General features: G+C 39.9%; 1 protein-coding gene across 1 annotated transcript in view; it reads right to left on the minus strand.

Annotated features, from left to right (window-relative positions):
- Positions 1 to 600: 600 nt before the first annotated feature.
- SH3BGRL2 (SH3 domain binding glutamate rich protein like 2) overlaps positions 601 to 18,518 on the minus strand; it is a 73,337-nt gene continuing 55,419 nt past the window's right edge. The window contains exons 4-5 of the mRNA XM_006046993.4: positions 7,606 to 7,686; positions 601 to 3,612 (exon numbers count right to left, since the gene is read on the minus strand). Coding sequence (XP_006047055.2) covers positions 3,601 to 3,612; positions 7,606 to 7,686 — 93 coding nt within the window. The 3' untranslated portion in view covers positions 601 to 3,600. The remainder of the gene's footprint in view (positions 3,613 to 7,605; positions 7,687 to 18,518) is intronic.

Genomic DNA, 18,518 nt, shown 5'->3' on the forward strand with positions numbered 1-18,518 from the left:
AATACACACACACACACACACAGATGATTCTGCAGTCACCTCCAATACACACACACACACACACAGATGATTCTGCAGTCACCTCCAATACACACACACACACACAGATGATTCTGTAGTCACCTCCAATTACACACACACACAGATGATTCTGCAGTCACCTCCAATACACACACACACACACAGATGATTCTGTAGTCACCTCCAATTACACACACACACTGAGATGATTCTGCAGTCACCTCCAATACACACACACACACACACACACACAGATGATTCTGTAGTTACCTCCAATACACACACACACACACACACACACTGAGATGATTCTGCAGTCACCTCCAATACACACACACACACACACACACACACACACACACACACATGATTCTTCAGTCACCACCAATACACACACACACATATATGTAACTGTCTCTTTGAGTGCTCAATGAGCCATATGCATTTTTACAACTAATCTATAGCTTTCAGGTATGGAGTTGAGCAGCCCAATTAAATAGGAAGATTCAAACAAACACAAAAGTAAAATTAGGACAGGTCTAAGACACGGTAGGGAACAAACACTCCATTTCCAGACTATGGGTTTTCGGGAATTTATTCCTCTTTAATGCTGAATATAAAATCTGACATTTCACCAATGCCTTTAGAAACAAATGCATACAAATTGAAATCTAAAAACAATAATTTTGCAGATCAAAGTGGGTCTTGACACTTTAGAAAAGATATTAAATGAAAAGCATCTGTAGAAAAAGCAAAACCCTATATAGCAGAATCAAATTAAAAAAAAAAAAAACAGCAAGAGGCTTTGGTACCCTTCAACAACAGAGGACAAATAAGTTTAGTTCATTATTAAATTGATGTAATATAAAAACATCTACGTGGGAGTACTGGATAAATCTATAAAACAGAAACAAATCTAAAATATATTAGAGCCTGAGAGAAAAAAAAAATCTTCCTTTTCTCCTCTTTGATTTTAATAGAATGCCAGAATCTGGAAAAACAAGTACTTCCCCAAATAAATTTTCTTCTGGTCTGCATATACCTAGCAGGATGGCACTCTGTATTTTGTCTCATTTTAAAAAGGCATAATCTGATTTTTTAGCAGCACATTTCCTTTGTTCCAACAAGCCTGCTATAGGAAAGAAAAATTCTGTCTTGAAATGCTCCTGATATAATATCTATGTCTACAATTCCCATCCACTTCTTTCCTAGGTGATTATCCAGATCTAAAGGCAGCTAGTTAAAGAAGGGATGAAGAAAATCATTACGTGTTTGGAATTTAGCTGGTAAAACAACACAAGTAAGGACATGATATTATCTGAACACAGTGTGGCTCAGGTAAGCCCAGACAGCAATACCCTCTGGACTTCGCAGAGCCTGGATACCACGGGAAATACCACACAATGCACTTCTAAGCTCACTCGTAACAAGCACAATACCAGCTCAAGCTGGTCTCTCCTATTTCTTTGCTGATCAAAAAAAAAAAGTACAAGTGAAGGTAGATGGTGTATAACTGTGATAATAATTTAGCTCTCCTATTCATCTAGTCTGCTTAGGAGAATCTACTACAATCAGAGTAATTCAAAGGTTTTGAGACAAACAAGTCTGAGTAGCTTTCTTGGTATTGGCAAGTATTGTATTGATCCTATGACCCCAGAATTTAACTCCCAAAGATTCAATCTTACCAAGTTGCTTCTTGGTACTTACTGGCAAGAACAGACAAAATGTAAGTTAGATCACAGTAACATTAATGTTTTAACTGTTGTATCTTAAAAAGAAATACTAAGTCTTATCAGACTTTAACACAATACCCAGTTCAAAAACAATTTCCTGGATAGTCCCTGGGATTTATCAAGTGGAATGTGACCTGGATTGTACCTAATGCCAACTAAGCAGTCATACTCATGATTTCACAGCAGCTTTCCTTGGAGAGAAAACTGGATTATGTGTCTGTTCCAGTCAAGTAGGAATCAGTGGAATGCTTTCCTTCTGGTTATAGCCCTGGACTGCAAACCTCAGGCTGGGGATGTCAGCTTTAGCATTCAACAAGTTCTTTAGAAGAGTCCACATTTAGCAAGTTGGAGGGAGAGAAAACACAGGTGACAGGAACTCAATTCTTTTGTTCTTTTCCTTTCATACAAGCTTCCTGCTCAGAATCCAAAGGGCAGGTCCACCATCAGGATGCTGAGAATAGCAGAATATCTTACACAGTCCTCTAAGAGTTTATCCTATGCAAGACTATTTCCAGGTTTGGCAACTAAAAACTCTTAAGAAATGTGAGCAGGGACAAGGATGCAGTAAAAGGAGCCTCTGCCTTAATGGAGTAGACAGGTTCAGTATTTGTCTGCATCCACTTCAAAGGGAGCAGAGACTTCACATGCCATGTACTATCCAGAGTGAATCTCTGACAGCCTCTTTCTTATACGTACTCTGTTCTGAAAAGTCACTAGTGCTCATACGTGGAATAAGAACCTGTTATCTACATTACTCTGAAAATCTGGGACTGTGCACTGGCCAGAAATATGAGTTGGCAGAGTGAGAGGACCAGTGAAAAGTAACACAGGAAAAAAAAAAATTAAAATGTATAGCAATATTAGTTATTTTTTTAATATGCCTCATCAAGGGTTCCCAAAATACATATAACCAAGATCTTCCTTTCTCAAAAAATATAATCCTTTCACAAAATATATAAGCAGCTACTAGTTAGGGGAGCTGCATTCAAAAATATATGTGCACTTATGCATACTAAGTTGCTAGAGCTGAAATGCTTTCAGATATGAGTCAGATAATATCCCCTATAAATTTACTATCTAATCAGTGCACCTCTTGAAATATACCTTTTATGCAATCTTATGTATTAAGTGAGACTTGCCCCTTGCAAGAGATAAAGAAGCATGTATTTTTCAAAATAGCAATTCTTCTCATCCCAATAACTCGGTTCTGATCATATACTATAATCAACTATGATTTCTGGACACATCAGGAGGATCTTGGAGGATTTATAGGGGTAAGAATTTCCATCAACAAAAGGAAGCTAGAGCACCTAACTTTTTCTACAGTTATGACAAAGCACTGGAATATTTGTGATTCTGCAGCAAAGACCTTCAGCCCTTTGTCAACCAACATTGCTATTTTTCTTTCTGATCAAAATATTCTAAAAGCCTGGCAGACTAATTTCAAGGATATCACCTAGGTAGTTAGAAGAGAAGCAGGTTTGAGCAATCCTGGCATCAACGACAAACCAGGGCAGACCCAGTATTTTCTCTCTGATGGTGCCACCCGCTTAGCACTCAGTCATTCAGGAAGCACACCTGGAACAGGTCACAGTTCCTCCGGGTAAAGTGAGGCAACTGCAGGTAATTTTGAAAATAAGAAAAAAACCCACCACAGTCCTGATTTGGTTTAAAGCAATCATGCAATCCCATGAGACCCAAGTCTTCCCAAAACACCTTTTCCATGGCAAGCAAAGTTACTGAAAACGCATGTGGCTTTGTCACAGTGATGCATTAGGTAAGCAGGTGTGCGCCGAGTACCAGAGGGGACTCTGAAATGCATCTCCATCTCTTCCACTTGTCTTCGCTAAGATTCTGCCTATTTAAAAAAAAAAAAAAAAGCTAGTTATTGCATTACATGGACAAGAAAATTCACCCTGGCAAGTGATCTATATTACTTATTCATTTATTTATTGGCCGCACCATACGGCACGTGGGATCTTAGTTCCCCAACCAGGGATTGAACCCCCACCCTCTGCACTGGGAGCATGCAGTCTTAACCACTGGACCCTGGCAGTGATATTTGAAACGTCAGGGAACTGAGAGGTTGGGAATCACAATAATCACCCTCATGTGATGCTGCTGCTGCTGCTGCTAAGTTGCTTCAGTCGTGTCCAACTCTGTGCAACCCCATAGACGGCAGCCCACCAGGCTCCCCCGTCCCTGGGATTCTCCAGGCAAGAACACTGGAGTGGGTTGCCATTTCCTTCTCCAATGCATGAAAGTGAAAAAATAAAGTGAAGTCGCTCAGTCGTGTCTGACTCCTAGCGACCCCATGGACTGCAGCCCACCAGGCCCCTCCATCCATGGGATTTTCCAGGCAAGAACACTGGAGTGGGTTGCCATTGTCTTCTCCCCTCATGTAATAGGTAAGAGCGAATCCTAGGTTTTAGGATCAGAGCCCAGATGTAAGTCACACCCACCTGACCTGCCAAATAGAAAAGGGGAAAGGAAGCCACCTGTTTCCAACACTGATGAAATGCCTCTTGCACCTGGGTGAGTGGGGTGGGGGCAGTTACCTCACTCAGGGGCCCCGCAGAGGGTAACCCGAGGGGAACACCACCACACCTACTGGTAAACAGCTGATACCCCAATCCCCCAAGAGCCACCATGATCCAACAGCTGGATGGCTGACCCCTGGTGTGGGCGGGGGCTGGGAGCTCTGAGAGGAGCCCCCTATTGGTTTAGTGCTCAGGGTTTACTGGTGGCTACATGTTTTCAATATCAGCCCTGAATGGGGGTGATCCGAAAGCAGAAACTTCCATTTCAGGCTCTGTTTTGAGTCTATTATGAGAATGAGGTTGATGATTTCCTTTGACAGTTATTCATGAAAAGGTCTTTTTCTCGTAGGTAGATACCACAGTGAGCTCCAGACATCCAGATAGGAGGGTGTGCCTCTGCTCCCTGACTCCCAACCAGGGTTTGTACAATTCAAGGAATAGAGAAATGTGGGAAATTAGTATTTTAAGTATCAGCAACTCACTTGAATTCTTTAAAAAGGTACATGCAGCAGAGTGTTAGTAGCTACAAGGATGTTTCTGGGCACTACTAAGAATGCAAAAAGTTGGAAGCAAACTTGGTGTTCAACATATTCATTATTATGCAGGGCACATTGGCTCCGGATGTGTCTGTCCTGCATGGACGTTTTTTCTTTAATGTAATTAAATTTTATTCTGAAGCATGACTATATATCATCCCATTATACACACACACACACACACACACACACACATATTATATGGGATGGTGGCCCTGCAGGCCACCATTCTGTGACCTTCTACCGTCCTGTGTCCCGTCCACTCTGAACTCTGGCCAGTGTCTACACCTGGGTGCTGAATGTTCTTTTCCTATTGAGCTTCTCTCCCCTCACTGTTGCACGGAGCACTCAGATGCTAATGCAGTCTTTATGTCCCCTGGTGGGCTAGCTCTGTCTTTCATGTGCTTGTGCTGCAGAGAGCGTAGGAAAGAAGACAGGAAAGGAGGCTCCATTGTATAGTATATTACACCCATGAAGGCTCCATCTAGGCCTTAAGAGTGTAGACTGTATAATGAATTACTACCAAGGTACAAAATAAATAGAGATTTCCAGGTGGCTCAGTAGTAAACAATCCGCCTGCCAATGCAGGAGACACGGGTTTGATCCTGGGTCAGGAAGATCCCCTGGAGGAGAAAATGGCAACCCACTCCAGTATTCTTGCCAGAAAAATCCCAAGGGCAGGAGCCTGGAGGGCTTCAGTCCTTGGGATGGCAGAGAGGGACATGACTGAGCACAAAATAAATAACTAGAAAGGGGGGAGATGCTAATTTGCTCTAAAAGATACTTGCCCTTCTCTCCTACGGGACTGAAGTATGAGTTGCTATTAACGCTTAAGGCCTTGAATGGTTCATGAGAGTAGCACGTACACTGCGCCACAGCCCTCCGCCTGGGCTCCATGGGCTCCTGCTCACGTTATGATTCACTCAGGAGTCTGAAAATGGGGGTCGGAATGGGTGGGGATGCCCGGAGCCCTCACTGCTGATGGGATGGTCTCCTGAAATCAAGCAAACCTCAATGCCATCAAAACCAACCTTGGGACTTCCCTAGTGGTCCAGTGGGTAAGACGCCATGCTCCCAATGCAGGGGGCACGGGTTTGATCCCTAGTTAGGAACAGAGATCCCACATGTGGAGCGGCCAAAAACAAATAAATGAACTCTCTGCCTGTGGTGATAGTTACACGGCCCTGGAAATATACCAAAAATCGCTGAATTGTAAAAACAAGGGAAATGTACGGTATGTAAATTATAAATCCATTAAAACATAAGACCAACTTTAATCCCATGACCACAAGTTATGGGAGAATGCATATTTTACAGATCATAGGTTTCCTAAAATCTTTCTGAGAATATAAAGATTTTCAAAGAGTAAAAAAAGTCAGCCCACAGAATCTCAAAGGAATCTACATCTTCGGGGAAAATGAGAACAAAGATGGCAAGCACACAGTATTTTTCAAAGATGTTTGCACAGACACTGTCCACTGGATTTATGCATCCATTAGACTGCTCTTATCCCAGTTTTTTCCAGTTCTTTGAAGATAAATCTGGATTGTTTAATATCTTTGTATGAAACACGTTATAAAAATACTTTCATTTTCCCAAGTATTCCAATGTTCCATCTTTATAAAAATAGCTTTAAGAGCCTTTAAATATTTTATGTGTGGGTTTTGCCTCTGTTTAAAACATGTGCACAGAAACCACCCACCACCATCTGTGGACTTACTGATGTATAACAAAGCACAATTTCACACTGGCGAGGAACTACAGGTGCTGGGGTGTAATTTATATTATTGATAGTCTCTGCCTTCCTCCCACAGGTGTTCCAGAAATGGTACAGATCCCGGGTGGCCTCAAAAGACCTATTACTTATAGACATCAAAGTTTCCCAGTAATGCTGTTTCATTTCAACTCAGTGTTAAAAATAGATGCTTTAGAATTCAGTCTCAATTTGAAATACAGTCAAAACCTCCATTGCCATGTACATAAAGACTGCAAGGAAATACATCAAAAATGTTTATGTGGTCTTCTCTGGTGACTTTTTAGTTTCTATTTTATACATTTTGAGTTTTCCCAATTTTTAAAAATGAGTCTAGGCTATTTTCATTATCAGAAAAAAAAAGTATTTTCTGAAGGGAAAAATAACACTAAAAATATTACCTTATTTAACAAAGAAATGGTATTTTTTATTTTGAAAATGAATTTATTTGCTTTACAAAGTTACAATAATATATATCATCTATAGTTCTAAATATTAGAAAAGGTTGAGGCTTTTACATTTTCTAAAAGACATCTGACACAATAAAGTGGCTTCAAAAACACTTGGGACTAGTTTAGGAATTACCCTTTTTTCCAGGCTGACCATTTGTTATTGCAAATCATGTCCCTTCCAATGTAAATGACTTAAATAGGAGAAGACCTTAAAAGCATGGCTTTGATTCTTTTTCAAAAAAGGTAAAGTAATGTGAGCTTGCACTTTAAAGTAAGAAGCACCTATGATTTTTTGCTACCTTCAATTTTTCTTGGAAGAAGGAAGTCCAAATTATGAATAAATTGAATTTTAAATAAAGATAAATTCTAATATACAGCAACAGTTAAAAATGAGAAAGAAAGAAAAAAAAAAAAAAATGGCATCTTTATGTGGCTTCACCCTGGGCAGTCCTAACTGCACCTGAGAAAGCAAAAGCTGAAAACCTGGAAGACTAGCATACACTCCTTTTACCTCAATCCCTAAGAACAACTCAAGAAAGACACGTTTAAAACAAGAAAAGATTAACCTACCTTTGACGCCAACTGTGATTTCAGGCCTAAGAATGAAAAGACCGTGTTGCTCTCCTTGGATTCAAAAAAACTGTCATAATCCTAGAAAAAGGAGAAACAGAAAATAAACAAAAGCAAACAACCATCTTTGTACTTGGTGCTTTTGACAAAGTCTTTATGTCAATAAAAAATGTACCGCTGTTCCATCCAGGCCGGGAAAAGCTACATAAATCTACTGGATTTGCTGTTTGAGTCTCAACATGTGAGCATGATGATGAAGGCAACACATTTTTAATCCAAAGCCTGTGACAGGAATTAAAATGTAAACCATCAACAACAGAAAGGAAGTCAGAACATGCTCACTCGCGTGTCAAACTAACATTTATTTGTGTGGAATCACTCTGACCCAAGATTTTTACCTAAGCATTTCAATCTGGAAGGCAGCCTCCCAATTCCACTCTTGATATTTTGTTATGTAGGGCTTAAAAAAAAAAATCACTGTGTAAACAGAAAAGTTGTAAAGGTTTCCATGTGTCAATGTGCGTGCTTCTATTCTGCTTTTGAAGTTTCTCCACATTCTTTGAGACTATGTCTTCAGAGAGAGAAAAAAACAAGATCAAGTAAAACCTCAAGGAGGAAATATTCTAACATTTATCTTTGCCTCAGACACAGAATCACTTTTCTCTTCCTACTTTCGAGAGAGAAGCCATCAAGGGGGTTCTGGCCAATGTTTTCATCACTTGTTTTCTTTTCCAAAGTCTGCCTGTATAATACTACACAGTTGCTGAGCTGATGTGAAGGTTGGGGGTGGGGGGGTGGGTCTTAAAATCTGACATAAGTCCCCTGGGTCACTTTATGCAGAGGATAAACATTGCAAGCAGACAATGATCAACATGAGTGGTAGGCATTTGCTTTGGGTTCGGTGTCTTATCATCAGACACCGAACATCATTCAAAGGTTATTTCATAATTTTTAATGGGAGAGGTTTTGGCAAAATTATTAATTTAATTTTTGATTATGCTGGGTCTTCACTGCTGTACACGGGCTTCTTCCTCTAGTAGCAGTGTGCGAGGGCTCCTCTTTGTCGCGGCGCACAAGCTTTCTCATTGCAGCAGCTTCTCTCATTGCAGAGCACAGGCTCTAGGTCGCGTGGACTTCAGTAGCTGTGGTGCATGCGCTTAGCTGCTCCACGCCATGTGGACTCTTCCGGGAATGGGGAGGGAACTCGTCCCCCTACCTCCTCCATCCCATCCCCAGCCCCACCCCCCACCCCATCCCACATTGGCGAGGAGGGTTCTTAACCACTGGACCACCAGGGAAGTCCAGCATATTATTTAATCCCCACCACCAGGTTAGAAACTGGCTCAGAGCAAAGAATTATGGTACCCAAGGTCAACAGCCGATGCCTAAGAGGACTGAGATTTGGGCCCAAGTTTCATCGGTGTTGAAATCAATGCTTTTTGTATTCTACGATGCTTCTTGCCCAAGGGCACCCTGTACATGAGTCAGTGAGCCCTAATGAAGTCGCTGCTGAGCTGGGTCAGTGGCATTACAAATACTTTTGAAACTTGTCTAGGAATCTAAATGAGAGTCGATGACTCAGAGTGGAGATCTGCTTCTTGCAAAGCAGGCCCCGGTGGATGAAAAATCTTTTAATGATTTGCCTTTGCGTAGAGACTCTGTTGTCCAAGTGTTTTAGTAAGTTGAGTCTCGTCTGGCTTGAAGGCAGCTTGATTTTTTGTGCCCAGTCATCCCAGCCCCAGGGATGCGTGCACAGCTCCTTCTGTAGTTCTTGGAGCAATCACTCCTGCTGTCATTTCAGATCAGCCCTGAGGCTAGTCACCCCAAAGAGCGGCCTTCCCTGACCATGCCAAGAAGGAGAAACACCTCTAAAGAGGGAGACTCTTCAGCAAATACTTCCTTGGAAAATGGGAGTTTTAAGCTGAATTTTTTTAGAATGAACAGAATTAGATAAGTGAGGGGCTGGGATAGGAGCCTTTGGGACAAGAAATAACACCAAGGAAGAGCAAAGCTGGCAGATATGACTGGGATCAGCATGTGCCAGACTTGAGAAAGCAAGAGAAAGATTTTGAATTTTACCTTAAGCACAAAAGGAAATCATGTGCGGGTTCTGAGTAGGGGAGCAAGCAGAATGATCTATATAGTAAGCTCCCTACATACGAACCTTCAAGTTGTGAACTTTCAAAGATGCAAATGTATGCTTCCATGTCCAATCACGTAAGTTCACATGTCTGGTATACACTGTCCTGAGTGTGCATCCTCTACAACTGGCTGTGCTTTTGTGTACTTATATGTGCTTTTGTGTATAGAGTACAATAAGTACAGTATCTTTATTCCAAGCACAGGATGTCTGGAAGCAAGCATAAAAGCAGCAGTACAAAGCTGATTGTGTTAGTGGGGTACCTAGGCTAACTTCATTGGACTCATGAACAAATTGGACTTATGATCGTGCTCTCAGAACAGAACTTGTTTGTATGCAGGGGACACGACCGGAGAAGGCGATGGCACCCCACTCCAGTACTCTTGCCTGGAAAATCCCATGGACAGAGGAGCCTGGTAGGCTGCAGTCCATGGGGTTTCGAAGAGTCAGACACCACTGAGCAACTTCTCTTTCACTTTTCACTTTCATGCATTGGAGAAGGAAATGGCAACCCACTCCAGTGTTCTTGCCTGGAGAATCCCAGGGACGGGGGAGCCTGGTGGGCTGCTGTCTATGGGGTCGCACAGAGTCGGACACGACTGAAGCGACTTAGCAGCAGTAGCAGCAGCAAACTTTGCCAACAAAGGTCCATCTGGTCAAGGCTACGGTTTTTCCAATAGTCATGTACAGATGTATGAGTTGGACTATAAAGAAAGCTGAGTGCTGAAGAATTGATGCTTTTGAACTGTGGTGTTCGAGAAGACTCTGGAAAGTCCCTTGGACTGCAACCAGTCCATCCTAAAGGAAATCAGTCCTGGGTGTTCACTGGAAGGACTGATGTTGATGCTGAAACTCCAATATTTTGGCCACCTGATGCAAAGGGCTGACTCATTTGAAAAGACCCTGATGCTGGGAAAGATTGAGGGCAGGAGGAGAAGGGGATGACAGAGGATGAGATGGTTGGATGGCATCACCAACTCAATGGACATGACTTTGGGTGAACTCTGGGAGTTGGTGATGGACAGGGAGGCCTGGCTGCAGTCCATGGGGTTGCAGAGTTGGATACAACTGAGCGACTGAATTGACTGAACTGATAAATGGAGTAGAACCTTTAAAAATTGTGAATCACTGTTGTATGCCTGAAACATACAATATTGTAAAAACTATAGCTCAATAAAAAAAAATTTTTTTTGGAAAAAAAAAATTAAAGAAGGTCTGAGCTTTGTGACTTAAGGGGAAAGACCAGGGGAAAAAAGCAGGTTTGAGGATAAGGTTGAAGTTGACTTTCAAAATGTTAAATCTGAGCAACTATGAGATACTGAGTGAAGAAGATCTCAATGGAGCACCTGCAAGTTTCAAATGACTCTAGGTATTATAGATTTCATAGAATTTTTTTTCACAGAAAACTTTTAATAAAAATTATATCTCAATTTGATGTAGAATTTAGGCAAAATTCCATGAACTGAAAATGTTGTTACTGATATTCTTTGTAACAAAGGTAGATCTAAATAGTTGAGTAGCATTTTACTGGCCTTGGTTCAGGAAATAATCCTTGACACATACTTTCTCTACCTGATCATTTGCTGCTTATATTCAGTGTGGTAACAGGAGGACGAGTGCTAAATAAACTACATCCAGCTTATCTCATCCTTTTAGATATCTACCATGTGAAAATTGGTGGACTTGTTTCTCTCCACACCATGTTCTGCCACTACTTGATCTAAATTCTTTCGCTTATGGAATCTCACTCAAAGCCATGGTTCTAATTAAATTCAGATCCCTAGCTCTGATTCTCCTATCAACTCTGATTCCAAGTAAGCATCTGTTTATAGACTTGTTAAAAATATATATTTTTTAATTTAAAATTTATTTAATTATTTATTTATTATAAATAATTTACTTTATAAAATAAATTCAGGTGTTTGTTTTTAATAAATAAATATTGTTTATTTTAATAAACAATGATTACTTTAATAAATATTTATTTTAATAAACAAAAAATATTGTTTATATTTATAAACAAAAAATTTTTTTTTTTTTTAATTTTGTGGGAACTGAGAAGGTCTTCAAGGACAGCTCAACTCTCACCCATTCCCTGAGCCTCAGTACTGGTCACTCTCATCACTGTCTGATGACAGTTTTCCTTTACCCTGTGGGACAACTGCAGTGGACAACAGGAATTAAGTCCAGCTGTGCTCAAAACCTGAATCTGCTATGTATTTATCTGGGGGTCTTTGTTGTTGTGTGGGCTCTAGTTGTAGCGTGTAAGCTTCTCATTGCGGTGGCTTCTCTTGTTACAGAGCCTGGACTCCAAAGCGCAGGTTTGAATAGTTGTGGCTCGTGGGCTTAGCCGCACTGTGGCATGTGTTGTCTTCCCAAACCATGAATCAAACTGGTGTTCCCTGCATTGCAAGGCAGATTCTTAACCACTGGATCAGCAGGGAAGCCCTGTTCATAGCCTCTTAAATGTAATAGTTCTAAATGACAATTCATGGTCCTCCTTCTATCCCACAAGCCAGACCTCTCAGAAGAGTGGCATCGCCATCTAACAGGCTCTACTAGTCAGAAACCAAGGCGTCAGAGAGCTCCGCTCTTCCCTCAACCAATAACTATCTTACATATCCTTTCAACCTCTCTATTTTTCTACATCAGTCTCATTGCCCTAAGTCAAGCTAGACATCTGCAATAGCACCTCAACACACCAACCACCTTCCAGTCTAACCTATCCCCCCAGTCATTCTCAACTGAGGATGTACTTATCCTTTAAAGCTGTAAATCAGAGCTCAGCTCAGGGCTCTGTGGTAACCTAGCGGGTTGTGATGGGGTGGGGGGTGGGAGGGAGGTTCATGAGGGAGGGCATATATGTAGACATAGAGCTGATTCACTTCACTGTACAACAGAAACCAACACACTATTGTAAAGCAACTATACCTCTGATTAAAAGGGCAAAACCCCAAACAAACAAGCAAATGCAAATTTGATCATATCACCCTCCACTTTAAGTCCTCTCCTTCAAGACTTATTGTTCCTTGGGGAGAAGAGGGGCTTGTATGAGAGTTATGTGACAGCTGTTTTAATTCTTAACTCTCCCTAACCTTCTACATCAGTTCCACAATTGAGCATGATCAACTCTTCCTCCAAACTATATCTCTAGTCTGTCCATTCCTGTCTTCATTACAACGGCCCTGGTTCTACCTGAACCAAACCAATGTCTGTCACACCTTCATTTCTGGGAAATTGAGTGGTACATACAATCAGACAACCTACTATCTAAGTCACGACCATGACCAACTCATTTAACGTCCTCAGACAGCGTCTTACTTCTGTATCAGACACGACCAAAGCCCCTTGAAGCTCCAGAACTCGATAAAATGATGGTGCATTCAGTGAAGTTGCTCTTAAAAGGGCTGTTGGCTGTTGTCCAGATGTCAAGTCTAGTCCATGTATTCCAGTTCCTAGAGATACTTGTTTGAAGAGTTTACACCCCTCTCAACAGGAAACAGATTTAATAGAACAGGTAAGGGAAGGGCCAAAAGTGAGAGAAAAAAAAATTGAGGACTAGTGACTTTGTTATCAAAATGTTATCACTGCTCTTGAATTCAGAAAGACCTTTTTACCTGTTTCTACCTAATGAATAATCTCTGATGTCAGTGTGAAAACAGAGGAATGGAAAAAAAACTAATAATATAAAAAATGAAAAATGAGAAACAGTTACCTGACTCGATTTCTACAGATGTAGTGTAAATTTTCTTTAAAGACCAAAGTGCTAACATGAAAATATAGTGCATGCAAAAGATTAAAAGGCAAGTTACAACAAGACTTAATATGTTTAATTCAGGTTTCAGTGTCTATGTTCAAAACCTTAATCTTAAAATGATTACAGTTCTCCACATCACAAAACTAGAAATAAAGTCAACTCTCACAAGCGAGTTTCATACATATAAAACAAGACAGACTATATACACATAGAGAAAAATATGTAACATTATAAACGATCCATTTAACCACACTGAACCGAAACTATTCTTAATAGGAGGTGATTTTAAAATTTCTAATACTATTTTACTCTTAAAAATTAGATCAGTCATCAATCAAAGTTATTTAGAAATGTCAGACATTTAGAAATCTCAGAACGGCAACATTACTTATTTATATAAAAAATTCTCTTAAACTGTATTTTTGTTATAAAAGTTATAACCATTACTTTTAGTTTATGAACCTTTAACATATTACACTCTGGCCAGAGGGCTTCTGACCTGAATATTAAATCGAATGCTGCCAACAGTTTAGAAATTGTCACCTAAGGTAATTAATTCCTTCTGGAGTGATGAATACAAAATTTGGCAATTAACTTTAAAAGCAAAATAATTCAAAGGAAACTATTTTTAAAAGTCAATGTGAGAACATTACCTGACACACACCAGGCAAAGAAGCTGATGAGCTGTGTCTGTTAATAAATGACCAACAGATCATGTTTTAGGTAATCTCATGCTAGTAATGTAATTTGAGTAAGTTCTATTTCTACTCTAAGTTACTTATAGATTTTAAATCATCATGTAAAAAATGTACCCTCTGACATATAAAAGCTTTTGAGTGCTCTGATGAATCTCAAATTGTAAGAAGTTATTTTCTTTGTCATGTTGAGACAAAGAGTAAGTGATTGATAATTTAAAATCTAGACCTTCTTAATACCTTCTTTTAGAGATAATAAACTAAACAGTATGATCTAATTTGAGTAAAACAGTATTAGAAATTTTAAAATCACCTCCTATTAAGATAGAAGTTCTTATATTATGGCCTTAGGCATTCCCCAGTAAGAGAAAGATTGGCTTTCTTAACAAAATTCATTTCTATTTAAAAGAAAACACACTAGGGCATATACTGCAAAAGTTAAAAGCACTGCATTTTTAAAACTCACTATAAAGCTTCTAAATGGGCTTGCTGAATTTCTTATACTCAAAAACACTCTCTATAAAGTGTTTGTAAATACACATCTGCAAACTGCACATTGTAAGACAATTCCTGTGACTACAGAATATAATAATCAGTTAATATCACCTTTGGAGAAAAGTACACGTACATAAAGCATATACAAGAAAAAAAAAAAAACATTCAGTTTCAGAAGCTGGTACATTTAAAACAAAGGCTGAAAAATTCACTCTGCTTCTAGTGCCAACTACTCAGGAAAAAAAAAATTCTGGGCTATAAAGACATCAGCATAACTGAGCACTGTTACAAATAGGATATTTATCTAAATGCTGCAATTTTAAGAATAGAGCTTAAACAGCTGTTAAGAAAAAGGGGGGAAAAAAGCTTCCATTACCTATACTTGGGTTTGCTTTTCAAGTGAAAACCAATGTTAGAGACTTTTATAAGCTCATGATAAAATCTACAACAGGTAGTGCTCACAATAGTTTCATTCATCCACAGAGCTTACTTAAGAACATTACCCGTTCACCATGGTTAGACTATTATGGACTGGACAAGCATTTGAGACAAAGGCTTTAAAGTTCTTTGCCCTTTAAGCGTTCCCTAAGAGAATGGCCAGGAAAACCCACAGCAGCCACTCTGAAAAGCGGTATCGCTTCCCACGCTAAGTCGATGACAATTATGTGACAAACCCATATTATTTCTACACGCCGAGGGCCTTTCCAAACAGAAGACCACAGGGAACACAAACAACACGTGGCCCATAAGGAAACAGTGGCAGCAACCACCTCTAAATGAGCCAAAGAGAATGTGGTTTACCCCAAAGAAGAAATTCTTTTAAAACATGCTTGCTAAGACTACAAGAGTTACTGCTGCTGCAAATGCACACAGACTCCTTCCTGAAGTTTCTTTCAAGTCTGAGAGTAGCCTCTGAGCAGAATGTCTTCAGTGGTTAAGGACCATTAATGCTATAGTCTATTTTGCGAAATCTTGATATAGAAGGAAAAAATAGTTGACGGCTCCAATCCCGGTAGGACAGGCAAGATGCAATTGTCTAAGATAGCTTTATTCAACAACTTTTAGGCCAAATACCAAAAATATGAATAAGCCCAAAGCTGAAGATTTAAGATTCCTAACTTACGTTTAACATTTCTGACTGCTCTGATACAAGGGGGCAGAGCAAGCAAACACATCTACCTAAGCGCCCATTGAAAGTGGTTGGGAAAAAACTTTGTGCTAAACATAGCAAAGGCAACCAGCAATAAAAGTTTAATAAATACCCAGAGGAGTAAGTGCAAAGGCTAAAGTCAGTTACGAGAATCTCTCATTAATAAAGTCATTCTCCTTTAAGTCACAGGAATTTAATAAAATAGGATTATACCCTCCGCTACAACTGCTCACACAACTAAACAGTTCTGTAGAGAATAATATGTCTAAAACAATATAAATGTGACATATTTACATAGTATAGAATAGTTATTACAGGTACAGAAGACAAGTCACTGTTCTAAACTTTAGCAATGCCATATGTGTGTACCCACAGGATGTGTGTGCATGCGTTTGTAAATCAAAATGGGGGAGAAATGAGAGAAGCTATATGAATTCCAATTTCTCATTCTCTAAAGAAAAAAGCAAATACTGTCCAATTTAAAATCAAGGAATAGAGATACTAGTATCTCTAGTATCTAGAACATAGAGAGAAACAGATGAGAGAAACATATCTTCGTGTTTCTCTATACCTCTATGTTTTCAGAGAGGTGATAACTTCAAATCACAAAGCAGCATACCTCATAAAAGAGGCTGTATCTTGGGAATCTGGGGGAGACTGACCTTTCACTATGGACCCTCCTGTCGACAGACTTTATTATCTTAACACTGATATTAACACGGTCTTAGCGCTTTACAGTTTTGTTGTCTTTTCCTTAACTGCGTAGGCTCAGAAAAGAGGAAAAAATTTAACAAAAGGAAAACTGCCAGTTTGGATATCTATTAAGATACACTGCTAAGCATACAACCGGGGTGCCCTGAGTGGATGGAGATGTTCAACATTCAGAGCACAAGCCATCGTTTTCATGAAAGACACGTCCCAGGGATGTGTCACTGCAGAATATTGAGACAAACATCTCAGCGAGGTGAAAATGGGAGATTAAACATTTATAGAGAGGAGAATAAAAAACAGGGTTATACAGAAGAGAGAAAACTGCAAAGAATATCTAATTAAAATGCTATGCTTCTGGGCATCCAGTAATAAAGAGGGACTGATATCACCCTTCCCCACCACCCTCTAGTATCTGTGAGGATGTTGCATTAGATCATTTACAGTAGAACATTTGAAGAAGAAGAAGATTCCCCTTGATTAGATCTCTGATCTTTTAGACAGAAAACCTTGGAATACAGATTTTCAAATTCAGATCGAAAGGTTCCTAAGAAAATTCTACCTGCAGTGCAGGTGAGCTTCTAACAGAGGTGATTTCCCCAATAGATTTCATTGTAAAATTTAGAAGATAGTTCAATATGCTTGCTTTTGAGATATTTGGCTTTGAGCTTTATTAATAAACAGGAATGCAAAATGCTCAAGACCTTGACAGGGCAAGATCCAACAGAATGGGTTAGCTAGCTGCTTGAGTGAAAACATCTGTGGAGCTATTCACCCATTCCTAGAAGCAATTTTTGTTAATATGTCCTATGTTCCTAGTGTTCTCGTAGGTAACAGGTACTAAGATAAATATGCCATGGAGTCTGCTGAGTGTGAGCACAAGCAACTCAGAGACTGGTTGAAAGCAAAGTCATGAAAACAAATCCTAAGAGCTAAAGGTCACGTTGAGAGTAATGAGACAGGTTTTGGGCACGATGCGGGGGATGGGGAATAACTAGCGTCCTAGTGAATTAGAGAGGGTCAACAACAAGGCCCATCTGAACTGAGCTTTGAAAGAGAAGCAGGCAGAATTTTGTAGGAGGTAAAAATCACAGGACTTGTTAATCAAGGGAGTATGCAGATGAGGAAAGTGGGTGTGGGGTGACTTTCAGGGCTTTGCCTGGGACCTAGATAAATAACATCCATGGATGTTGTAGCCCTGAACCTATATAAACAACATCCATACTTTATAGAGACAGACCACATCTCTTGTGGATGATGAAAACTGGACTTTAACTTTCCTTTTTATTTTTCTTGACTCTAACAAAAATCCTATTAACTCATAATTACTGCAGACAACTGGACTTCAACAGGGGCTAAGCTGCTCTCATCACTATGTTCTACGTCATTCTGCCAGACAACATGCTTAATTTTCCTGAAGAAGACTTGAAGAGCTAATCCCATGTTTCTCCAATGAGACTTCGACTGAACTCTAGGAAGCACAGGGAAATGTGAGTGGGTCATGAAGGGGCCCATGAGCTAGGAGATTAGAATGGTTTGCCAGTTACAAACTATTGTTTCAAATGGCTGAAAACAAACCAAACAGCCCATGGCAGGTGGGAGGACAGGTGATGATTAACTAAGTTCTAATAACCCTTCTAATAATCTTCCCAACCCAGGGATAGAACCTCGGTCTCTTGCATTATAGGCAGATTCTTTATCGTCTGAGCCACCAGTGAAGCCCTCTAATAATCCATCCAAGGAAATAATACACAATGTCTAAAAATTTTTAAAAATTAAGTTTGCAATGACATGGAAGCTATTTTTGTTGGCGAAACAAAGCAGGGCACAAAATGGTAGATACAGTATGCTCATTCATGGTCCTGGAACCACTCCCCTGCAGATACCAGTTCAGTTCAGTCTCTCAGTTGTGTCTGACTCTGTGACCCCTTGGACTGCAGCACACAAGGCCTTCCTGTCCATCACCAA

The sequence above is a fragment of the Bubalus bubalis genome, chromosome 10, assembly GCF_019923935.1.
Source record: "Bubalus bubalis isolate 160015118507 breed Murrah chromosome 10, NDDB_SH_1, whole genome shotgun sequence".
NCBI classification, from domain to species: domain Eukaryota; kingdom Metazoa; phylum Chordata; class Mammalia; order Artiodactyla; family Bovidae; genus Bubalus; species Bubalus bubalis.